The 26326-nt window shown below is 45.4% G+C and overlaps 1 protein-coding gene across 5 annotated transcripts in view; it reads right to left on the bottom strand.

Moving 5' to 3' along the window:
• KYAT3 (kynurenine aminotransferase 3) overlaps nt 1-26326 on the bottom strand; it is a 548094-nt gene that overhangs the window by 172368 nt on the left and 349400 nt on the right. For all 5 annotated transcript variants that reach the window (XM_078646064.1, XM_078646028.1, XM_078646047.1 and 2 more), the window contains 3 exons: nt 12068-12154; nt 8874-9002; nt 8662-8782 (listed from right to left, as the gene is read on the bottom strand). In XM_078646064.1, the coding sequence (XP_078502190.1) occupies nt 8662-8782; nt 8874-9002; nt 12068-12154 (337 nt within the window). The remainder of the gene's footprint in view (nt 1-8661; nt 8783-8873; nt 9003-12067; nt 12155-26326) is intronic.

A 26326-nucleotide genomic window follows, 5' to 3' on the forward strand; every position in this document is an offset into this window, starting at 1 on the left:
TGGTCGTCCCGATTGGATCTTCCCCCCCTAAATGACTCTGTTCAGTTGTTACCTGGTCGTAGGACATCATACGTCAGTAACACAAAACCGTCACCAGGACTGCACTCACTGCTGGGAAGGTCCCCTGGGCAATGTCTCCTCTCGAGCCATCACTGGCAGCATCAGCGGCGACCTGGTTGCGGGAGGACTTTACAGCTGATCCTGGACAACTACAGCCAACTGGATGCGGAGACCCATGAGATACCCTGCGCTAGCCGCCTCCCCTTCTTCTACAGGGATCTCTCGGAAAGTAGCTTTTCCTGAATGGCCTGTCGTCTGGACTATTTCTCGGGACTCTGACACGGTTTGGCTCCGTTTGCCACATAATTTAGTGTTCTTTGTTTTCATTCTTTTTCTATTCTTTCTCTTTTCTTCTCCAGTAACGATGATAATGGAGGGAGGCAGATTGGCATGTGGCGCTCTTAAACCTTTGGGAATCCTTGGGAGATATCTAGCAAACATAGAAGTGTTGAAGCACTTCTGGAGTCTACTGTAGCGCTATGGGGTGAGTATAGGGGGGCAGCAGCCGAATCTGCAATGTTGGCTTAGACATAGCTATGGGCGAATTGTTCGTTTAGAATGGACCCGGCTGAGCCTGTGAAGTTTATCGCATTGAATGTAAAGGGACTCAACTCTCCCAATAAAAGGCGCCAAGTATGGCGGTATTTACTTCAGCATGATCCCAAAATCATATTTCTCCAGGAGACCCATCTCCTCTCCTCTGACACTCGTCTCATGACACTCCCCAAGTATCACCGACAATTCTGGGCTTGTGCCTCTACTTAAACAGGTGGGGTAGCTGTTTTCCTTAAAGCCGGATGGGCAGTCCAAAGTGCTAGGGTTACAAAATATGAGAGTGTAAGGATTTTAAAGAACCAAATAACCTGGGGTAGGGGATCCCTGACTCCTGTGAATATTTATGCCCCCAATCCGAATCAGGATACATACTTGCGCACCCGCCTATATGACCTCCTTCACTCACTCATCCCACCGATCATTCTTGGGGGGATTTTAATTTGGTCTGTAATCCCGGAATGGGATTTACAGCGCCTGCTCTCAACAATACTGGAGCAATGTCTGCAGTTTTAAAAAATGCTATAATGGACTTGAGACTAATAGACGCATGGAGATACTTACACCCGGACTCTAAAGACTATTCCTTTTACTCCCACGTACATTGGTCATACTCCTGTATTGATTATTTCTTTCTCTCTTTACCATTATTAAACATGCTCGCCACGGCTGAGATTTCCGATACCTCTTTGTCAGACCATGCGCATCTACTGATATCTCTACAGTCCCCCAGGCCTCATGTGGAGGCCGCCCCTAGGTGGAGGTCCCGCCTCAGGTTCTATGAGACCCTGGTGACATACCTGACATCAGTAAGGAGATCGAGTTTTTTTTTGGGTGAATGACCTCATGGACACTTCTGAGGCGATTAGGTGGGATGCTTTTAAGGCTACCATCCCGGGGTGTTATCTCTACTATCTCAATTGCGAGAATCCGTGAATCCCGCCTTGTAGGGAACACACTCACTGCCGACATTAGAATGGCCGGACCACCTCCAGCCATCCCTTCGTAATAAACGTCTACTTGCAGAGGCACGGGGTCAACTACGTTTACATCGCACTAATAAGGTGGAGAGATGTTTACTTGCCCTTAACCAGAAATTTTATGTGGGTGGAGACAAGGTGGGGGCATGCCTTGCGCGGCGTCTTCGGGCTCGGAACAAGAGAGCGCATATAACCAACCTCAAGCGCCTGAATGGTACATGGGCTATCTCGGAATACGATAAGTCTACGGTTCTCGTGGATTTTTATGGGACACTTTCCCCGGACACTCCCAACCCTCATGAAGCAGTCAGGGATATTTTGGACTCCTGCCCTTGGGACACTATTAGTGTCCATCATGAGGGTCTAATGGTGGAACCCATTTCACAGGAGGAAATACCGAAAGCTTTGAAACAACTCCCAATGGGGAAAACTCAGGGACCAGATGGCCTACCGGTAGCCTTTTACCCACAACTCCGAGAATATTTATTACACCTTTTTAACAGTTTTACAGAGGCGTCCGGGATTACTCAGACTATGGCGGAGGAAGAGATTGTTCTTGTGCCAAAACCTGGCAATGATCACCCTATCCCTCACTCGTACCACCCTATTGCCCTCTTAAACACAGACGCTAAGATTGTCACTAAGATTCTGGCGAACCGGCTAGAGCTCCATCTTCCGGGTCTTATTGACCCTGACCAGGTCGGGTTTATTCATCAACGGCAGGGAGGAGATAACATTCGCCGAATAGCCAATATATAGTGGGAAAAGGGCAGATCAGGGATATACTGGCTTGTCTGGTGTCCCTCAACGCGGAGAAAGTCTGATCGGGTAGACTGCTGCTTTTTTCGGGAAGTCCAATGGAGGGTAGGTCTGGGTCCACAAATGATCTCCAGATTGATGGCCTCTTACACGCATCCTACCACCCGTATCCGGTTTAATGGATGCCTCACTGCTTCCATCCAGATTCGTCCCGGTACCCGATAGGGATGCCCTCTGTTATTTGCCCTTGTGGTAGAACCCCTTGCTTTGCCATCAGACGCAATCCTGAAATCCGGGGTATTCCTTTTGGGGGATATGAACATAAGGTTTCGATGGAAGGGTCTCCCTTTGGCATGGCTGGGAGGCATTAATGCTATAAAAATGTTGCTTCTTCCGAAAATGTTGTATTTATTCCAATTCCTCCCCACCCATCTTTTGCTTCTGCAGAATTTCACCTCTTTCATATGGGGGCGGTCTCGCCCGCGGTTTTCTTACAACATCCTGATGCTACCTCGGGACCGAGGTGGACTCGCTTGCCCTAATCTTTTGGAATACTATTGGACATGTCACCTTTGGTACATTTCAGAGTGGGTATTCCGAGAGAGTGAGAAACATTGGTTTCATATGGATCGGGCAGTTTCTGTAGGCCCTTATGGGACATGGCTTGCCTTTTTCGTGGAACTCGTCCCTGTAGTGCCTACATTGCTACTCCTACTAAAACTGTTCTAGAGATTTGGGACAAAGTGGCGGTATCTCGTAGTCTGGATACTTTCCCCTCCCCTAATACTCCCATTTTGCATAATCCCATGTCCCCACCCCCCGCATTGCAGTCTCGACGACAAATTCTTCTCTTTTGGATCAATGCAAACGGTCCTTCCACCTTACAGAGGGTGCTCGTATTGTAGTGTAGTTTGTATATTCCTAATAGGCTCTGCGCATTGGAATAATATATCCTATAGATTAGACATAGGACTGAGGTCAACTAGGTCTCTATCGAACAAACATGACAACTTTGCTTCCCAAGAATAAGAAATATATCTCTAGAGTCTAAACGCTATCCGAATGAATCATCAAAATACATTTATGAAATGGCTCTTAAATACAGGAGAAAAAGTCGAGACCATTCTATGCCAGAATATATAAATTGTTTTGTTGTGGACAAGGTCAAATATTGTCTCTCAGCAGTATTCAAAGAATTCTAGATTCTCTAGGAATAGTTCTACTTTATGCAGATTACCTTATGCCCCAAAATTTTTTTAATTTTGGAAAACAGTCAAATTATAAAAAAATAGAGTTCCAAAGTTAGAAGTTTGTTTTGGAAAGTGAAGGTCGAATTCAGAGTCTCACAGAACCACTGTGTGCTAACTTGAAAAGTCAGTGTCATTGTTTGGCGAAAACATCAAATCTTCTAAGCTGGTAAAGAATTAGTCTACTACTGTAGGTGAAAGTTGGACTACCTCGTTAAGCAGATCAATTGCACATAGATGAGCAGCATTGCTGTCCCTGTCAGCCGCATTAGCAATGTTCGAAGTAGATGGTACCTGTGTGCCTGTTGCTCCACGTATCTCACCGTCTGCAGTTTGCATCTGTGAGATCTCAACGAATGCCTTCATCAGGATTGGTAGCCGCTGGGGACAACACAGTGCATGAGCCGTTACAGGTTCAAGCAAAGCATCAACTTCCGTTGGCAGGACTGATGGGAGTGTCAGACAAATGTCTAGCACGCATTCTTCTCCACATAGCAGGCATCGTAGAACAGTTAAGATAAAATTATAGAAACCACGTGGTATTCAAATCTCTTAAACGAATGAAGCCCAGTATTGCTGACACTTCATTTCCAGGAGGGTGTTCTCCAAGGTGATCTGGGTGTCGATGGTTACTTGGCTTGCCATATCAGAGCAGAAAGAGCAAAAATAGTATCCCTGCTACGAGTCCCAAAACGAGAGGCAGGCCGCCAAACACAGAGTGCACAAAGTTTGGAAATATGCCTAAGACTGCTTCAAAGGGTGCTAACAGTCCTGAAAAAATCATCTTAAATACATGTAAAATACCACACATATCAGACATGTTTAAGATACGACCCAACATTTCTAAGAAATGTATAGGGCAGTTTGTTGATAAAAGCGCGTGTATCTCTGCAGAAGTCCTTGCAACCTGCAGATCATACGTCTCTTTGGCCAAGGTCAGTGATACAGTTTTTTGTAAAAGAATGGCTTTCAGTATTCTTAAAGTATCAATTCGTATAGAAGAGATGTTCAGTGAAGGCCATAATGGCGACTCCCCGTCTGTCTCAGTTTTAGGAAACAATACTTGCATACAGCAAGTGACCCTGGCTGACAGTTACGAGATAGGGGGTTCCTGGCAACATGCCACAACAGCTGTGATCATTCAACATAATGTAACTTCCATTAGAAAGCTGCCTGAAAATTGGATCTATCACTGACTTTATCACCTACTTTGTAAAGTACATGAGTTCTTGGACAAATCAATATTCAAGCAAGGGAAGGTCCCGGACTGCTTAAGCCGATTTTCCAAGAAATCGGTGTGACGTTAGGTACGGGTGGAAGTAGCCATGCCTGTATTTGGGCTGTCTAAATAAGGGATTTATTTTTATGCCTATATTAGGGCAATGTGAATTGTACCTATATAAGGTCATGAATCGGGAAAATTCACTCGGAGCCTAAAACGCTACACAACAGGATGCAATACTATCAGTTACGGCATTGGTTGCTTGCTGTGGCCTATGCTCAAGGAGCCACTAGAAAACTCATAGATTTTGAAACTCTAGTGCGTCAATTTGCTGGGTCAAGGGGACTGATCTCGCACTTACACCGTCCTGCAACAATCACATCAGCCCCTGCCTCACACTTACCAAAAGCAATGGAATACTGACTTAGGGGAAGACATACCTCCAGAATGTTGGACCCGGTTATAGCAGGACATCCCGAAAATATATCAAGGCATACCCCAGCGTGATTCAGCGTACAAGCTTATGTCGCGCTGGTACTTCACCCCGGTTCGACTGCACCAGATGCTACAAAACTTCCCCCCGACTTGCTGGAGATATCAGGCTGACAGAGGAGACTGCCTACATATTTGGTGGCCCAGTCTGAGCCTTAAAATATTTTGGAAAGAGATCCTCAGTCATATAAAGTTGTAGTGGGTTTCACTATTCCCTCCTCCCCGAAGGTCACCATACTGAGCATTAGATACCCGACAATGACGGCCATGAAATATGCAGACTGGCGGTTGAAACTGCAGATGCTCCGCGCAGCTAGGTAATTCATAGCTTTATTTTGGGAGAACCCCACCCCCTCCAATGGCTACTTGGTTTCTACGTTTGTGGCACGTTTTAGCCCTTGAATTGCTCACTACATGTATTAATCACACTGATACCAAATTCACCAGGGTTTGGTAGCCCCTAATACGACATCTTTCTAGTATGGAATATTCTCGATTGGTTCCCCCTAGGTTATGTGCCCTGCAACTGTTTGAAGACTCTCTCGAACCTTATGTGAGGGGCCAGAGGCGATGACTCTCCTGAACCGAATTTTTTGTAGAAAAGGCCTCACCTCGTCCTCTATACCAGGACCTCTGTCCCCCTCCATCCACAAGATATATTTAACGCAACTTCCCTTGCTTGGCTGAGCGGTCCCCCCCCCCTCCTCTTTCATGCTCTTTTCCTTTTCTTTCTTCTTTTTCATTGTTTAATGTGAGATATGTGCCCCTGGTGTCGCTCAATTTGATCTAATATGTTGTTTAGTGCATGAGCAGGTTATCTTTCTGGTTGCATTATATAAAACACCCAATGCTGTTGGCTGTGGACAATCTCCATAAAACCTTAGTGATGTCTACTGCCTTCCCAGTATCTACCTCAAACTCTGAGAGATGTTATATAATTGCGACAGGATCAGTGGCATATTGTTGCTTCACACTTTCCTTCCTGCTTCTTCCCTGACACTGTGGGCTAGGGTGTGAAGGTACTAACTCCTTTTTTTCTGTTTTATTTGAAATGCATGGACACTCAAATTGAGTGACAGTTTTTTAATGTCTTTTTGGTGGGGCTACATATGTTTGACTTGTGTGTTACATTTTCAATAAACAGATTTGAAACAAATATATTCAATTTAATATTCTCACTCGGACTTACCTAATGCCCAGCTGCCCTTCGCAACGGCATAATGTCCTGCTGTGCCCTTCTAATGCTGATATATTGCATATGCTTTGGTCTTACCCTTGCTCTTTATTGTCAGAGGGTCCTTGCATTGCTATCTAATATGGCAGGTTGCTCCTACCCTGCCACCCCTGAGGCAATTCTGCTGGGCCTCTACCCATAATCTGATCTGGTCAGAGCCACAAGACTTATCAATCTCACTTTGTGATTGGCGAAACAAACTGTTACAATGCATTGGAAAAACACAATACCCCAGCCATTAACACCTGGTCTATGACTTCACTCTCTTGGTCCCGGTCGGAAAGCACATTGCCACATAGAGAGGAAAGGGGAGTGGTGGAGTGGGCAAATGGGAGGTGTGTGCAACATTACATCAACAAAATTGCAGTCATACATTACAGTATTGTAACTTTAAAACAGTAATGTAATGCATGTCTGCAGTTTTGTGTACATACATTATGATACATTAAAAAAAAACAAAAGAAAACTCACTTACCTTGCAGCACAACAGAGCTCCTGTCCAGTGTCCTCCACTTTCCCAGGAAACTTCCCTAACCAATCCTCACGCAGTTCTCAATAAACATGAGAGCAGCACCAGGATTGGATGGAGCAGGCTCTCTGCGCTCCTCAAAAGCACTGGAGGCCTTTGGTCGGTCTCAAGCCACCTGTCCAAGATAGCTGGGTTGAGAGGTTTAAAGTGCACGTCTCGCTGGCCATAGCAAGACGGCTGGCCAAAGGGACATGAGCACTTTAAACCTAAGTGCCCTGCCCATAACTTCTTTCTGCTGCTGCCAGTCAGCTGCCCCGCCCCCATCGTGACAATCGGTTCGGGACAGGGTTATAGAAAAATTTGATTATAATACATCAACTGTCTCAGCATTTTATTTTTCATCACTGGGGCCTGAGGGGCATTTTAATAGGTGGGGAGACACTCCTCTGCCTTAATGGTAGAGCCGCCCCGGTTTATAACCCAAACATGGGATACCCTAGTAGAGGCATTCAGTGTGGCTACTAAAGATGATGAACGCCCACTGTAGAATACTCCTGACTTGACTTCTATCTATGTTTATGTGTGTTGTTCAAGCTAAAAGGTTGATATTCTATCTACCACTTTTTCTACGGAGGCGGACAACCAATTGAGATGCAGGGTGCGGACTATTGGGCTTCTTTAAAGACTAAGGGGCCCATTATGATAACGGGCGGATCGCCAACGCCTGTATGGCGGTGGCGACTCGCCCGCTGTAAACCACCGTCCGCTCCCTAATTCCCCCCACCAGATTACCATGGCGGGGGGGAACCCCGGAGGACGAAAAGACCGTCCGCTGGTTTTCCGCCTGGTCGACTTTGCGACCGGGCGGAAAAGCAGCTAACATGGTGGCGGTGTCTGGGAGACACCGCCATCCATATTAGCATGTGTGCAGGGAAGTGCCTTCGTTGCCGCCACGGAAAGGCAGGCAGTTTATGCCATTGGGGGCCCATTGCGGGCCCCCAGGGACTCTGGGGGGTGCACATGGGGGGTACCTATGGTACCCCCCAGCAGTTCCATGCTCAACATGGCAGGCACCGCGTTGTGTATGGAAGTGCACAACATGCCTTCCTGGCATTGTGGCGGGCAGTGCTGAGTGCACCGCTCGCCACAATGTCAGGAATGCTGCATGCGCCCGCCACTGTGGCGGGCTCATCGTAATGTCCCCCACAAGACCCCCGCCCTTATGCAAAGTCCGCCCGCCATCCTAATGTGCCCCTAAGGGTCTGCCTGACATTTTACGCTTTCACATCCATAGAGCACTGACGGCTGGAAAAGGGGGAGGGTGGTATGGAGTTAAATGTGATAATGTTTTTATTTTACGTTCGGTTGTTAGTCATAAAACGAAAAAGTGACAGGCATTTGTGTTCTCCGTATTGAATGAATCAAGGTACACAAATAGATATAAACTGTTTCGCTTTTATGTGCATAAGATAAATGTGCAGCATTGGACTCTATACCTCACCTATCACAATAAAAACTAGTTATAAATAATTTTAGAAAACTCCATTGAAAGTATAGTGGTAAATCATGTTTTGAAAGCAAGCACACACAAATGTGATCAATAGCCACAGCGACTAGATTTACAAGTAGTGGAAAAGTAATCATACCTATTTTTATGTGTTTATTACCGGAATACACAAGCCATTCGTACACCTCATCACTGATGCACAGGGTGTCATGTTTAATACACAGGTCAGCAATAGCCTGTAGTTCATTTTTGTGAAACATCTGAAACACAAATATTTAGGGAAAACATTTGTATTAGTGCAGCAAAAACCCAACTTTTGACTATGTATGGAAATTAAAAAAAAAGTCTTACCTTTCCCATGGGATTATTGGGTGTATTCAGTATGATAGCTTTGGTCCTAGAATTAAATTTACCAGCTAGTTCTATAGGGTCTAACTCCCAGTCCGCACTAGACAGTGAACCACTTCCATCCTTTTGCTTCTGCAGAAAGAAAAACATTAATTATTGTGGTTCAAGAGTAAAGATATCACTTTACCATGTATGCATCTAAACACATATTTCCAGTTAATCACTAGCGGATACATATTCTTTCTCCAAAGCAGGCTGCCAGAGACAATCACGCATAGCTTGTCAAACAATATACTAATGTAAACCAATCATCAAGTGGCAGAGGGAACATGTCTTTAAATTCTGTCTGAGGGGCTCAAAGCAATGCTGCTTCGTGGTTCAAGGCAATCATAAAACATACATTTTGATTTATAGTAACAATGCATTAGTGATTAAGTTGGAACACAAAAAACAAACGATTTTGCACTGCGTCAAAAGTATTTACTTGGAGCATTAATGTGCATTTTACGATGAGGCTGTAAACAATTCAATTAAAGATAGGCGTGCCATTAAATATAGTGAGATACGACAGTGCTCAGTGACATGAGTGAAGTGAGTGTCATATATACATGAGTGAGACAAGTTATGTACAAATTACACAATGGAGAAAAAACTATAATGGTCAGTAAGAAAGGGGTACCAGTGTATTTCGCAGATTGCACGATTGCTTGCTAATTTGGAACCAAATGACTCGAAAAAATGGAACCAAAAAACAACGTTGACATTTCGACCCTAACGCGAGTCTTGTTTAAGAAAGCGGGTTATGGCGGGTCTTCTTCAGGACAAGGTGAAGGATGAAGGGGAAAGACAGCCTAAAAAGAAACAGATTCATGTGTGTCAGGTTAGTTCCAACTATGAAAACAAGAACTAAAGAATCTTAGGAGGTGGTACCTATATCATGATACTCACGCATGTGGGATAATGCTCCTAAAACTGCATTAGTGGTTGTCGCAAAAATGGCCGGTAATCTGATGGAATTAAAATGTATTAAATTATGTTAAAACCAGCATGGTTACGTTGAAAGGGGGGCAAGTTGTTGCGCGAGGAGAAAGTAAGATCTTACCTGAAGGATTCAGGAAGACTCCAAAGTGGGAAACTTCAAAATGAATTGGTAGACGTTTTCCATTCAAGGCAGCACCAAGGATCACTGTACTGACATTCTGATATTTAGATACATCATGAAAACATTTTGCTCTTTTCTTTCCTTTTCCCCATCCTTATATAGGGTTTATAAGCCTGTTTTCGCAGTTGATCTAATTAGATCTATTACAGGGACGGAAATTTGAGAGAGTTTCTGTCACTGATTGGCAAAATGGGTGGCTCATACACATCTTGGCCCACAAGTCAGTATCCGTAACAGGACAAGCGCCAAACACCCAACGCTTTAGTCATTCACTGCAAGGCGGAACTACAGGTACCTTTCGGAAGAGCTGGTACCAAGTGTGTAGGAGAGTGGCCACACAATGACCCGAGATTTTCCACACATCAAAAGAGGGTACTACAAAAACCTAAAGCTGCTATATGTTCCCATGTCAGGTATGGGATCTTCAGGCAGCCCTGGCTTCTAAGCCAACAGCACTTTCCATGTTTAGGTTTTTGAGCCCCTATTTAGAATGTGAATAACAATACTACAAGTCCTGGAGTATACCAGCATGCTTTTTGAAGCGTCAGCGCTAGCTAAAGGGGTCACAAATGGCAATGGAGTTGCATGGTAGTTTTGAATAGCCATACAAAAGTACCAATGCTTTAAGGCTTGTGCAGAAATGAGAAACGCAGAGAGATGCATGCTGATAGAAACTTGATTTAAGTGTTTAAGGAAGAAAAGCTGCATTTAATATGGTGCTACTAAGGTTATTAGCATATTTTGGCAGGGGCTTATAACATTTCAAATGTTAGACTATTCAGAATCATTCTATGAAACAATGTACAGACGTTAGTGTCTTAAAGAAATGTTTAAAATGACAGTCATGGACCACTAATACTAGACATTTAAATCAACTTTGACCTGTGAGTGAAAGAATTAGAGGCATGGAGTAAGTAAGAGAGCTAGAGTACAACTAGAAAACAAGGAAAAAGTCTGTGCTTAACAAAGACTACTGGAAGCCACTCAGCCCATTGCCAATGGAGAGAATATTGTAGATTCTTCAATATTCATGCTTTAAAAGAAAAACTTTTTTTATTGTAGTGTGCGTAAAACATGCATACCTCTTGGACTTGCACTGTGAAAAATGTTTTTTCCAAAACTTTTTGGGGCATAGGTTTCATTACCACCAACACACACAAATACACAAAATTCAGGTAGCCAATGGAAAAACCACCAGAATTGAGAAGAAAATAAAAACTTGAGAAAAGGAAAACCCCAATATGAGTAACATGCGCAAGAAGTGATGATATTACATGAGGGTTTTTGACCAAGAGTGGTGTAATGAGACAGTCTTTTGCTCGGGAGTGCAATATAGATCCAGGAGGACAGGATCCATGCCAGAATATCAGGATAACTACTATATTCATGAATTCCATCTAGATTAGCTAAACGTATTAATCGTATGTGCATTTCCCAAGCATCTGTCATGGATCTAGCCATGTTGCATCCCCCTGCTCTAAGGTAACACTATGCCCTACCATTTCCAGATCAACAACAACCTCTTTAGAGAGAGAGGCAACTGCTACAGTAAATTGGATCCCATTCCCAGGAGATTGCCGAAGTCAGGACTCGCACATAAGAGAACTTTAATTACAGCCAGCAAGTTGATTCGGTGCTGCTGGGAGGAATGAAAACTTCTGGTGTGCACTGAAGATGTGTTGGCAGTGGCAGGGTATAGCTTTATCAGCCATCAATCAAGAGCAGCGAAAAATCCTGCCAGTGATGTTGATGGACTAGAGGTTTATGGCAACATAATCAGTAGAAACCAGCTAAACTGGCTTCAACTCCATGATCATTATTTCGTAGGTAATGATTTCGAATTTAATCACGTCTGACATTATAAAATGAAGGCATGAACGGATTTACAGAAGGATAACATATGAATGGCATCAGAAAAAGAATAACATGCACTGTGACCATTTGGGATAAAGATAATTACCAACTTGTGCAATAATAGTTTAATTAAACATTCTGCATGTAATTTTCAAAGCAAAAACAAAACAAGCATGCTTACACATCGCAAGGGGATATAGACAGGCGTTGCTCCCACCATCTTGACCATAGGCACATAGCAGTCATAAAACGGTTCTATAATAATCACCTACAAAAGAAGAATATTAAAAAAAAAGATTGAAGCATTATGTTGCCAAATAAATTTTTGTTTTCCAAACATTCCCTTATGCCTAACTCTCTCCAGTATTGATACCTAAAGCTGGCAAGTAATAATTAGGTCATGGGGGTTTAAAACATCACTAATTAACCATAAACACATTCTGTCACGCAATTTTCGTAAACAAGGAGAAAACCAGTACCATGAAAGCTCGAAGTCAGGCAGTGGAGTAAGGAAAGTTAAGGAGGCCCCCTGCAAGGTAGACAGAGGGGCCCGCTCCGGATTTAATCCATAGATTTTAGGCCTGAGGCTTGTGCTGAGGGCCCCCCTGCAGCAAAAGTAGCAGTGGAGGCAGGGCGCAGAGGAAGGAAATAACTCATAACAATAAATGACATCATACTACATTCCAGCGTGAGCAGGTCCAAATTATAGCTTATGTACATGCAAGGCCTAGGGGGCTTCTACATTAAACTAAAGATGTGCGAGCTATTTACTGCTCTTGGTTGATACAGAACGTAACTTTCTAGGCACATAATGGAGAATCATCGTTGGATTGGGATTAGAAACCGGCCCGGGAGCGCAAAGAAAAGTGGCCCACATTTGCACATTGCCTTTCCGCAAAAGACTGCTTCGGCTAAGTTTTATATACACCTGAAAACAAGTGAGGCCACTTCTGCTCAGGCCCCCTGCCCCGTTCAGCATGCACACATTACCTGGCAGGCTCAGCGAGATAAAGGGAGTGACACCTCTGCTGGTCGATAAAATGGAAGTAATGGACGCCCATCTGCCTCCAGAAAGGCCATTCAGGGCCTCACTGGTCCGCTGGCCACATCTGAACACACCAGACCCAGCTCAGATCAGTCCCCAGACTGCCAAACAAGCATTTGCAATGCAATAGGTCTCGTATTTATGTAAGTTTAAGCTATTGGCTTCGTAAATGACAATGCCTACAAAAATAAAAGGCATTGTCATTTACGTCAATGGCTCAAACTTGCGTATATGCTAGACCTATTGCATTGCAAATGGTTGTGCTTCTATGTCTCTGCTATCCTCCTGTTGCGTCGGTATCGCTGCCTTTCTCTATGTTGCTTCTGTGTTCCATTGACCTCCCCAGTGTAGCTTACGATTCACCCTGTTGCTCCACACTTTGCCCTCCCTGTTGTTTCTATTCCCCTGATGGATTTAAAAACGCTTTTGCACGTTTTATTTTTAATTACCGATTTTACTTGGATCAGTAACTAAAGACAGAAAGTGTTCATGTATGCATGGTGCCTACACAAAGAGGCTAGCAGCCACGCAAAGTATTTTCACATTTTACTTTAGCCATGCTGCACATCATTGCTGACGCTGTGTAGCGTGGCCACAAACCAATGGCGAGACCTATTGGCTTTGCCAATGCTGGTCTTGTATAGCCCTACACATCCCAATGCAGGGTGTCAAAGCGCTTTACATCAACACGTGCATATTACATGTACAATAAATTATATACGTTTGTAAATGAATGTGCAGGATGTGTTGCATAAAACTGGGAGATTGCAAAGTGTAGAAGTCACATATCATCTTCCATAGCTCACTGTGCTATTATCCTTGCAATGTGCTCAAACGTACACATGATAGACCTGCTAAACATATATGTGAAGGCTTTAGATCTGATGTCACTTCTTGTGATGCCACTTCCTGTAAAGTCGTGGCTTGTGATGCACTTTCTATGATGTCAATTCCTATGATGCCATGTGTGATGTTGCTTGCATACTGCCTAACAAGGTTAGTCCCCCCACTTTTTTTTTTAGGACTTGTACCCTGACTAGAAGCCAGATCGAACAACAAAGAATAACTGAGCGTCAAAAAGTAGTTCTCATTTGACTATTTGGCTTGTTCGTTTTAAAAAACTGAAACCTGGTCACTAGATGGGAGGGAATATTTACTCACTCCATAGATTGCATTTATTACATTTCTAAACAATACTCCATCATGATGTGGAGCACGGGTAATTTCATGTATACACGTGAAAGCGGTCCAGAATGAAAAGCTGTTCGAAAAAAAAAAAAAGAAATTTTTTAAAACACCCACACGGACCAGCTAAAAGCACCTTCGAGGAAATTAAAAGGACTAGTTTGCATTTGGCAAAACAGAAACCGCTTAGTAGCAGTGCAAGTGCTGTGCTGGCTTGTAGCAAGCATTACTTCACATTGTATTGGAGCGTGTTTTAACTACAAGTAGGAAAATGGAAAAAGACAAGGGACATAGCGGGACTTCCATGTCAAAAAGGAATCGATTTACAAATCGGATGTGGTTTGTCAGCATTTACCAGCTCATGAGCAGCATCAGACACAATTGAACTTCCCAACTCTGCACCACAATACCGTAGAGAAGTGTCTCTCCCAAAAGAAAGACACGGGACAAATCCAAGGAGCCTCGGTGAAGAACAGCCTTTAACCGAAGCCTGCTCGAGGCACTCTCCCTCATGAGGTGTGGCCTCGATAGAACTTTTACTGAGGGGGTCTGGGTTTTCTTGGGGTGCGCTCAAAGGGTGACCACCACCAGCACGCGAATCCCCCAGCCCCGCCTTACTACCAAGTACATACAGGAGTAATGTTTACATGGAGCACACCCCATCTCTTCTCACACTTCTAATGGGTTCTGTATTGACACTGGCATCAACCCGGTGAATGCGACACAAGCAGGCCACATGCACCGGACCCAACTCTTCCTTCCATCCACACACCTCTCCAAGAAGGCCTACAGGCTCGCCATTAGTCGCTCCAGACAGTTCAAGTGCCAAACCACCACACGAGCAGGTTCAGACTGGCCTACAGGGCAATCTGTCAGTGCCAGAAGAGCGGCTCTGACTGCTCCTTGGGGGGCGGGGTTTTGCCCGTTTTATGATCGGGTCCTGTGGGCCGGTTTTTACTCTCGACTCTCCTGATATTACCACAGCCACTGCATGCAGCAAACACATATGCCTACAGTCTCCTATACCTTGAAAAACACCTAAGGCCTGTCTCTAGAAGTTCAAAACAGCCATAGTTTGCAGAATGTGAGCCACTTTTTTATAAACGACTTTCCTTTTGGTGCCTTGTCCTTCTGAACTGTCCCAGTCCGAACCGCAACACAAGTGATAACATGAAATTGTGTGGTAGAAAACTGGGATCTTCCAGGGCTATAGCTCAGCTTTCCAGAAAGACCTATGAACACCAGGTACCGGAAGAGTGATCAGAGGGACTCTTGAAGGCATTGTGGGACAAGAGTGAAGAATCAAAAAGATACAGGCAACAGACCTGGCTCCAGATGGACTACCAAATAGACCTCCTCCCCCCAACCCCCCAAAAAAGAGAATGCATCTGCACAGCAATTAAAATGGTTTATGAATTGCACTATGGAATCCTCGTTAAAAGTCGAAATCCGTTCCTACAGCCGATTCTCTACAGGCCATTCATGGAACCTAATGTAGGATTTTGGGAGAATGACCGACTTTATTTGATTTAATCCGTTGCAAGTGAAGAGACCTCCTCAAGAAAGTTCTTGATTTGTGATACACTTATTTAGTGCTTCACAAAGACAAGTGCTGCCAGCATGTGTTTGCATTTCTCAGAGGGCCCCACCCACACCGCCAGAGGCCAAGAAGAGCAGAGAGATTACCAAGCCTTCGAGCAGGGTCAGTGCAGCCAAGTTAATGAGCCAGCCCAAGTTGTACCATGTGCCACGCGGGGCCGTTAACCACTTCTGGCCGTTTCATATTCTGATTGTGCACCCTGCAATTTAGTTTTATTTATTTGAGCCCAATACTACTAAGAAATATGGAAAGTAAGAACTAGAGGTCAAATGAATGGATCTATCAACATATATTGGATGAACATCACACCCCTCATGAAGGGAGCAACAGTTTCCGCATTTTTATACATGGTGTGGTCGTGGGTAATGCACTCTGTGGTGGTTTGAGCCCAAATTGAGGTGGTTGAGGATCCTTTTTGTAGTTTTACTTGCACTCAAAAGTTACTAATTTTTTCATAAAATGACATAGGGCCCTTCAAAGCAGGGGGCCAAAACAGCATGAGCATTACCTAAAACTGGGGCAGGGAACAGGCCTGAGATTTAAGCAGCAGTACCCTTCCATTAAAAGTATTGAACCCCTGCTGAGGAGGCGTGCAGGGACTCTACTCTTAAAAGTCAAGTGCAGGTACCGATTACCTGTGAGTGCATGCCCATTTAAAGCACTGGATTTAAGTCTTCCACTCAAGCTCTGGTACGTGAAAGCAGACTAATCTGATGTATTCAGAGGAGGCGCTAAAGGTAGTGTGCAGGCGTTATAACGGCTCGGCCTCACACAGTCCCATTTAACTGCTCCAAACGAAGGCTCTTTCACTTCTAAATGCAACATAGGGACTACGAAAAAACCCCGCCACACAGACTCCTCCCATCCCTGAAGTTTCAAACGAAAGAACATTAAAAGTATGTTGTGTAACTAAAACAATTAGAAACGCGTACAACGTACTCCAGTGCCTCGTCAAGGGATAGTACTGTTAGCGCTATATAAATCAAATTACAATACAGCCAAAAAATAAACGGTTTACACTTGCGTGTAACTTTAGTAAGATTACAAACTGAGGTCATACTACACAAACATGGCGTAAAACTATTTTTAAACTAAAATTCCATCTCTAAGACTGGTTTCTTTGAGGAACTTAAAACGGGAAAGCGAGGATTAGAGAAACCCTCCCTTTTACGCTCAGACCTTAGGGAAGCCCACTCAGTGGGGTAAGAAAACTAAACAACCCCTCCTCCCCCGCTCCACTCCCTGCAAGGTACATGGAGACCAGGGCCCCCCTTCGGACTTAATTGAGATCTCTCCGGTCAGGGTACTGTAACTGTCCTGAGGGCAGGGCCTGGAAGGCACGCGCTCCCCCCACCCCCGCGGAGGAGTATGTTACGCCACTGAGCCTACTGACTAACATGAAGTGGATGGAAGAGGCGGTAAAAGATGGGACGAGTCCAGAAAGACAGTTTTTACAATTCCACACTAGATTATACTGTGAGCGAGAGACCGTATACAAGATGAAACCAAGCACCGTTGTTACCCTTGCTAAGGAAAGACAATCGGGCGCCGTGCTAATACAACATATAGCGCGGTGCCAGTGCCTAAGAAAGTTATGCGCATAGCGGCCCGTGAAGGGCACCATGCTGATTTAAAACAAATATAAATAATGCAGGAAAAGCGTTAGACTCGATATACAGGAGGCCAAAAACCCACACAGCAAAACAAAACAAGCTGTCGCCATTGCGCGAATGGAAAAAAGTGGTTATTGACTAATTGAAGGAGACAGTATAACGCCGAAAGCAAACAATCCAGTCCTGATAGGCGGTCCCAAAAGGATACAGGGCGGTAACAAGGAGGGACTAACAACTTCATTTTCATTTGGAAGCCAGCATTTACCATGGACGATGACACCAGCCAATGAAAAAGATGGGCGGGGCTTCCACTCCACTTCTAAAACATACCCCACTATGATATGCCTCGCAGAGCGAGCAGCACGTGCACGTTGCAAAGCTAGGCGAGACCTAAAAAAGCAGCCCACAGCTGGAAATTCAATACCGGGCCCTGGGCCATTGCCCACATGCCTGCCGTATCAATCCGACCCTGTGGGGTTTTCTGCTTCTTCGACACCCTGGCAGAGGGGATGGACTTCTGCAAACGCCACATGTGGGCGGGTCTGCTTCCGGGTGGGCCCCTCCGGAACATGAGATCCCCCCGTCTCTTCTGCAAATCCCCCTCCAGTTTGACGCGGACTGCTCTATCTGATCCCTTCTGCAGCTCTCCTCTCCCCGGTGGTTATGTTCGTGCTGACGTTCTGCTCGATGCTGGCAGTGGGAGACACCCTTAGTCCGGTCACTCCTCTCTGCCAGTTGTACCTTGCTACCCGAGATCCACAATCCTATCCGCAAGTCTCTGCCATCATGAGGTCCACATCTTCTGAGGCATTGGATCCACTCACTGGTGTATACAGACTTGTTACACATGGGATTATTTAGTTATTATTCAGGTTTCAGGGATTCACAGGATGTTTTAGTGTCTGGTTGGGTGAAGGGTAGGGAACAAGTTCTTACAGAACGTTTCATTTATGTTTGTTTTTCCATTGTATATTGGATCTTTGATGTGCTACATATTGACATGGCACGCATTAATATGTTCTGTAGTTCTAAATGCCTGCACGTGATGCTCTGGGAGGGTGGCTGATATTCCGTTTATCACTTGGAACATTCTTAGAATCAACAACCCAAGCAAAGACAAGCAGGTTCTCTCATGCCTACCCCGCCATGGCTTTAAAATTACTTTTTTACAGGAGACTCACCTCCACCCTGGGGGTTCTCATGTGTTTGAATTACCTTGGGGTACACATTGTTAAATCCCCTGCTATAGCTCCTACTCCAGGGGGGTCTGTATACTCATACATAAGAGTGTCCCCTTCTGTCTCCTCACTAGCTGTCAATTCAGGCCACCCTCTGGGGAGCTTGAAGTCCTTCACCAGGGGGGTCTGCATGTCCAAACATGCAGGCATTCTTTGAGACATCCGCGCCCAATTGACCGAACTGAATAAGCACTGCACAACATTGATCGGAGTGACTCCCGCCGAGGCTCCACCCCCAACTACACGTCAGCTTGGCCCAATTATAGGGTTCTGGGACTTCGGACAGGAGTGGTGAAGTACATGGTGAGGGCATGCCACTGCCAGACGCTGTGGGGAGGGGAGCGACCAGGCTGTACGCTTGCTTCCTCCTACCATCTCAGTGGGTTCATTACCAAACTCTATACCGCCGATGGGACCTGTATTCTGGATACGGAAAGCATATTATCCGAGTTCCAATCTTACTGTGAGCATTTATACACCTTACGCTCTCCAGCAACCGAATCTGAGATCGCAGCATATCTTGCTGAGATTGCCTTGGTGTGGGTGACAGATGGCCAGCGATGCTTCCAAAGTGAGCCATTAACATCTGAGGACATTTTTCAGGCCACAAACGCCTTAGATGGCTCCAAAGCCCTGGTGCTTTCACAAGTCTTTTAAACATCAAATTGTTCCACATTTACTCGCTTTGAATACTGTGGCAATGGATATGGGCTCCCGGCCTTCCACACAGCCTGAGGCAGTGCTTACGCTCCTTATGAAGCCTGGTAAAGACCCGCATTTCAGCTCCTCCTACCAACCACATTCCCTCCTTAATTGGATAATAAAAAAATCTTTGCCAAAGTAATTGCCATCCATCTTTCTCTGCAAATGGAACAAATTACTTCCCCTATACAGTCCAGATTTGTCCCCCACAGGTCCTCCTCCCGTAATTTGAGGAAAATATTTGCGGTACTGAATAGGATCTACCCCACCATCTCTGCACTGCTTGGGATGGTGGATGCTTTTTTGGATGCTTGGAAAGCATTTGACTCCCTTGAGTTCCTCCGAGCGACTCTGACCAAGCTGGGCCTTCCCCTTGCCTTTATATTTTGTTTCTTTACATCAACCTGATGGCATGGTCAACAGCTCCCTTACGGACAATTTCCCACCAGAGGGACCACGCAGGATTGTTCCCTATCTCCTCTCTGTTTCTCATTGCCATGGATATTTTGGTCCGCCAACTCCCAGAGCGACACATGCACCACAGCCTCCAACTCACCCATGATCCTCTCCTCCTTTCATTATATGGCAATGACATTTTATTGTTTTTCGAAATCCCTCAGATAACTTCTCCCCTTTGAGTCGGGAGATTATACATTTTGGTAGTCTTTCGGGCCTCCTTTATAAACCGGGCCAAGGCTGAACTTTTCCCATTAACTGCTAGCACTCACTCCATAGATGTCAAATATGCTTTCTCATGGACCACAGACTCTACCAAATACCTAGGCATTCATTTACACTTCGACAAAGAACAGATTCTTCGCTTCAATTATAGACCAGCTATTGACAAGTTGTCGACCCAGGTGGAACGTTGGCTACGACTACCACTTTCCATGGCGAAATGGGTGACAATAATCAAAATGGTCGTCCTGCTCTCTTTTTTTGTATCTATTTCTCAATATCCCAATAACGCTCATGCAACATTTCTTCTCCAGCCTTTGCAGCCTTCTTCTGAGGCTCATCTGGACCATCACGGATCAGATGATACACAATGACTCTCTCTTATGAGCGGAGTGGGAAGGGGGGTGGGGTGGATGTTGAGGTCCCAGACCTTCACCTTTATTATCTTTCTGCTCAGTGCAGTATGCGCACCACTGTTACCACCCAGGCGCCCTCATCTCCTATCTCAAAATGGAGAGAGATCAACTTGGTGAACTACCCCTCTCATCTATACTGCTGAAAGGCATTCCTATGGACCCCACTGATGTTTAAGTTATCTACCACCTGTTGGGCAGGGTGGAAACTTTGTTGTCTACTGGGTGGGAGTATTCTTTAGTCTCCAGCTCTTCCACTGACAGAAAATCCTGAGCTCCCCCTCATGTGTGAGGAACACGTACAACACACCCTGAGGCGCTATACTCTACATACCATGGGATATGTGTTCCCTGATGGACATGTCCGCACACATGCCTACGATGCCCGCTTTCAGAATGGATCATTTTGTTCTAAGGCGACTACATCACACTCTGCGCTCTTGTCTACCTACATACCCTCTTGCCCCGGACGACTTTCCACCGTTAACACCCATTGTATCGGACTCCGACAGAGGTAAACCAACTTCCAGGCTTTATCACACCTGCTTGTCCATGAAACCAGTTTCTACTTAACAGGTCAGGGAGGCCTGGAGTTATGACTAGGGCTATCCACTTTCTGACAAAGTGTGCTCCTACTGCTGTTCCCAAAATAAACTAGTCTCTGTTAACCACAAACAAACTCATTCACTTCAAGTTGCTACAAGGGGTTTAATTTTCCCCCAGCAGATATTGCACGCTTTGACCCTGCCCGCTCGTCACAATGTCCCAAGTGTCATGCTTCATATTCTGAAGTTGCCTATTTAACCTGGTCGTGCACATACATGGTCCACTACTGGACCACTGGATCTTTTCTCTCATAGCCACAATGATAGGCACCAGAATCTTTCCTGACGCTACAATGGCATTACTTGGGTACACTTATGATATCCCTGAAGCTACACACAGATTTGCATCTGTAGCATTACTACTCGCTAAATAGGAACTGACTGTACATTGGGGCACCAGACATGTTCCCACAGGTGCGGCCTGGCTCAAGTCCATGTTATATGCGACAGACTCAGTGAAGATTTTGCACAACTACAACCTCTTACTTCTAGGCCTAGGGGTGTTTGGCAGTCCTTGCAAGACTACCGCCTCACCTTAGAGACAGATGACCCCGGTTGAACTGCTTAGCTGTTAAACTCACTGCTTACCCTAAGGGCTATATCCTTTGAGCCTCCTGCACTGTTCCACTATCTGTTGAATTTCATGAGACGTGCATTACTGCCTATCTCCTACCTCACTAACAAGTTGCAGAGCGTGGCACTGTTCATATGTCCTGATGTACTGGATTTACAAAAACTGTGCCTCTATGCAATGCGTTTGCCTTATTTACAAAAGTGAATAAATAAAAGTTTCTAAGCACATTATCTATTTGATTATATGAAACAGAAACACCTATCATATTATGAACACTTCAAAATGCCATATCATGAGACTAAAAAACAAATTGTTTGATTTAATGTTACATCCTGTGAAGCACTTGACTAGCGGTTCCTAACCTGAGGTCCATAGACCATGGGAGGACAGTGACACTCACTCAGGGGGTTTTCAACTTTGAGAATCAAATATTAGCAGACTATTAAGCTACATGTGATGAAAAAAGACAAAAAGCTCTGTAAATGTGAGGGAATTTGAAATTGGAGGCTAGAAATTAACTTGGTTTTCAAATATCTCACCACAACAGGTAACTTAAATAAAGTAGGCTGATCCAGTAACCATAAAAAGCTGAAAGAGATGATAAATAGCCTTTATTGAGGCCAGGGAAGGTCCCTGCTGTGCCAGGGACAAAACAAATACCAAAACATCAGAAACTTGGCTTGTAGTGGGCTCATTTGTCAGCTGCTGAAACAAACTACAAATGTATCTCAACAAATGGCATATACCGATTTTGTGGAGGCATACCTTGCCACTAACCAACGGCCTCAGGAGAAGGGCGAAACCGGTCAACCGCTGCCACTCAATCCCCAAGCAAGGTGATGCAAGTTGTGCAGTTCTGAGTCCAGTACCCTGTTCTGCTGCTGTGACAGAAGATCCTCCCGAGCAACAGCTTGATCAGAAGACAGATGCTCATGTCCAGGAGTTCAGGATACCACTCTCTTCTCACCCAATCTAGTGCCACTAAGATGACTTGGGCGGAGTCATTCCTGATCTGCTTCACCGTCATCAACTTGAACTTGGGGCAGGAGGTAGCGGCACGAGGCATACAGAAGTTCCGAGTTCCAATCTAATGAGGAGTTAAGCCTCCACCGGAAACCTCTGATCTCCAACTCTTCTAGTTGGCCTCCCAACCTAGAAGCAATGCTTCTGCCAGCACTGTCAAATCTGAATGGGGTAGAGAGGTCTGGCACTGCGCCAATCGTGATCCAGTAGCCACCACTGACGATATTTTATATTCTCCTGAGAAATCGGGATACAGTCTGACAGATTCCCCTGGTGCTGTGCCCACTGGAACACATACAGCCCACGTATGCCCTCTGGTGTATTTGACCAGCAGGATACAGGAGACCAACCCACCCAGCAGCCTCCGAACCATGCACACCATGCTCCAGGACAGGGGCTGAAACATCTGGATCATAGACTGGATGTTCTACACTTTCTGCTACTGGGGAAACGCACAAAACCATTCTGTAGTCAGAATATCTAATAAATGGGAGCATATGTTAAGTCAGATGTGAATTTGGCATGTTGATAGTTAACCACAACAATGTTAGTAGGTTTGCGTTGTCTGAAGGAGGTATACATACACAACCCATTTTTCATACATTTCGTACGTCTATTTTTCATGTAGCGTTTGAATTTACAACAATTAGCTTGGAATAGAACCTGCTTAGTGTAAGGCATGGACTTGTGTATGTGTCTTGTCGCGTTGTTGTATGATCTATTACATATATAAGTGTACCTCCTTCCCATTAAATACCAGTCTCTTAACTACCGGTGTAAGTTCTCAACTGCTAACTGGGGGATATAACTGGGATGGGTTGCAGGTGAGGCTGAGAATTGCGCGCAGGCGGGCTTTGTATGCCTGGGTCATCGTACCATTGGCATTATGTTGCTACCTATATCTAGGTGGGGCATGGAGGTTTCCATAGGTCTGCTCACGTGTCTGGTGTTCAAATGGGTTAGCGTGGAATGCTACATGCTTGTGTCTACTTGGGAGTTAGGGCTCATGTCTTCTGTTGGGGTCCGGATCTCTGGAGCCAGGGGGATTGGAGATGGTGTGGGGGATTCATTGTGGGTTGTCTGTTATTTAAAGTGGTGCAGGAGTAGAGTCCACTCCATGGATATGTGGTGTTTGCGTATTCCTCTCACTTCTTCATTTATAATCTCATCTTCTGCTGCTGCTCCCCATTTGTTCACCGCTCCCACCCATGCCGCCGCTGGAGGGCCTGTCGGGGCGCGCCAGTGCATAGCTATTCCTCTCTTAGCTAACAGTACTGCCAATGACGCAAAGCTTATTTGCACCTTATGTTGTTTCCGTCGCCGGAATACCCTAAGTGCGCAGGCCTCCCATGTGTTTATTTCTGATAGGCCTGTAATTTCCTGCAGTGTCTCGTGTATGAAGTTCCAGTAGGGTTGTAGTGTGGGACAGTTCAAAAACATGTGCTGAAAATCTGAGCCTGGTGTTTGGCATCTGGGACAAAGGAACTGTGTTATTTATTTATTTTATTTATTTTATTTATTCAACTTATTAAGCGCACTATCACCTGGCAGGTATCCTGGCGCTGAGTAGCCAAAAATAGGGGGCTAGGGGAGGAAATGGTCCCACCGGGCAGGTCATCTAGATCTTCGGAAACAGCCACGTTTTCACCTGTCTCCTAAATGGGAGAAGTTCTCTGATTTGTCTAATATCACAGGGAAGTTTATTCCACAATCTAGCAGCAGCTACTTCAAAGGACCTGCTGTAGCGATTACAGCCGCAGACACAGGTGCAAGGTAGTACGTGGCAAGAACTGTTGCCGCACTACATGTCCCAGAACACCCTGGGTCGTAGCGGTCCGGAAATCACCACCAGACTTTGAAATATAAGCCCCTCCCAGGCAGGGCAGGGTGCTTGTCAATCTTTTCCCGAACTTTGGTGAAGCCTGACTTGTTCGATAACGCCGCCACTGGTTGCGCGGACGCTTTCTCTCCCGCTAGGAGGACGCCGCCGCTGGGTTGCGCGGACGCTTTCTTTCCCGCTAGGAGGACGCCGCCGCTGGGTTGCGCGGACGCTTTCTCTCCCGCTAAGAGGACGTCTCCGCTGGGTTGCGCGGACGCTTTCTTTCCCGCTAGAGGTAGGAATTGTAGCCTGCACGGCCGTGCTGGTTTACCAATCTTTCACCTGGATATCCAGTACTAGTTCTCTGCCTGTACTATGCAAACTTGTTTTCTTTTACCTGCACTCTCGTTATTATTGGACACTCAAGTCTCCCTGCTGCCTTAGAGACTGTATCTACCACGCAGCTTAAGACGACTACCCGACTTGCCTACCTTTAGTTTTGGGCTGTGAATGAACAGCCTCAGAATGCCTGATACTCATCCTCCATTACAGCTGAGCCTATATAGGACATTCCCTAGTGGGCAATTCAGTAAGTGTCCTTGTGTTTCCCTGAATAGCGAATGTTTAGGTGAGTCTTTCATCCCCTATAATCAGCCTTTTCTTTCTTGTCATTACAGCGACGTTGTGTTTCGAAGACCTCCCCAAGTAAGGCCAGACGAAGAGGGGTTCTTCTCAACAACTTCTCTTTTACTTTGTTCTCTTCCCTTTTCCCCGAAGTGCACCTTGTCCTAGTGTGTTACTCACATTGGGGGAGTTGGCGCTTTCGGGAACTGGGAGGCCTCTCCTCGAGCTGTGGTCCCCGCTGGCTAGAAACCTAAGGTTAGTGGCATGTGTGTTATCTTCCTGGGTAATTGTACATCTGCTAACCTGACACCTGCCTCCTGACCTGGCTCTCCTGAAGTTGGGGACCTTCACCGGTCTAGCTGAGGACGAGCGAAGCAGTCTCGCTGGAGTATACCAATCAAACTTTTTCCGCAGAGCCATTGGTCCACTCCCATGAAGGGCTTTAAAAACCAGGCAGAGTGATTTAAAATATACTCTCTGTCTCACAGGAAGCCAGTGGAGCTTGGCAAGGGCAGCAGATGCAGAACACCTTCTTGATAAGCCAAGCACCAGCTTGGCGGCCGCTGATTGGATCCTGTGTAGCCTATCCAAGAGAAAATTAGGAGCATCTAAAAGGAGGGCATTACAGTAGTCAAGCCTACTTAAAATTGTGCACCTTGCTACTGTAGCACGCGCCTGATAAGGTAAGAGGGGAAAGATCTTACGAAGGGACCTAATATTAGCAAAACAGGCGGCTGTAGTTTTTATAAACTGAGCTTCCAAAGAGAGCCTGCAGTCGAACATAATGCCCAAATTGCGAGCACTTTTTATCGGCTGCACAGCATTAGAGAAGCCAGAGGGCCAAAAATTGTCCGGGAGAGGGAGAGGACGGGAGATATTATCCGCAGCGCACACCACCACCTCAGTTTTGCCGGCATTGAATTGTAAGGAATTGGTCTGTAGCCATCGGGCCGTATCCTGCAAGCAATCATGAAAGGCCTCGATTGAAATTGAGTCCTCTCCTTCAAAGGAGAGGATCATCTGGGTGTCATCTGCGTAGTTCACCGTGTCAATATTATAGGATTTTATAACCGCAATCAAAGGTTTTAAGTAAATATTAAAAAGGATAGGACTGATTGCCGATCCTTGTGGCACACCAAACTGCACATTAGAGAAGGCTGATTGAAAAGGGGGGAGAGAGACTGCCTGCTGTCTATCATGCAGAAAAGAGCAGAACCAGCGTAAAGCACAGCCTCTCACTCCTGCCTCGCTAAGTCTTCCCAGCAAAATCTCATGGTCCACCGTATCGAAGGCGGCAGACAGGTCAAGCAGAATCAATATA

This window comes from Lissotriton helveticus, chromosome 1_1 (assembly GCF_964261635.1).
Source record: "Lissotriton helveticus chromosome 1_1, aLisHel1.1, whole genome shotgun sequence".
NCBI classification, from domain to species: Eukaryota; Metazoa; Chordata; class Amphibia; order Caudata; family Salamandridae; genus Lissotriton; species Lissotriton helveticus.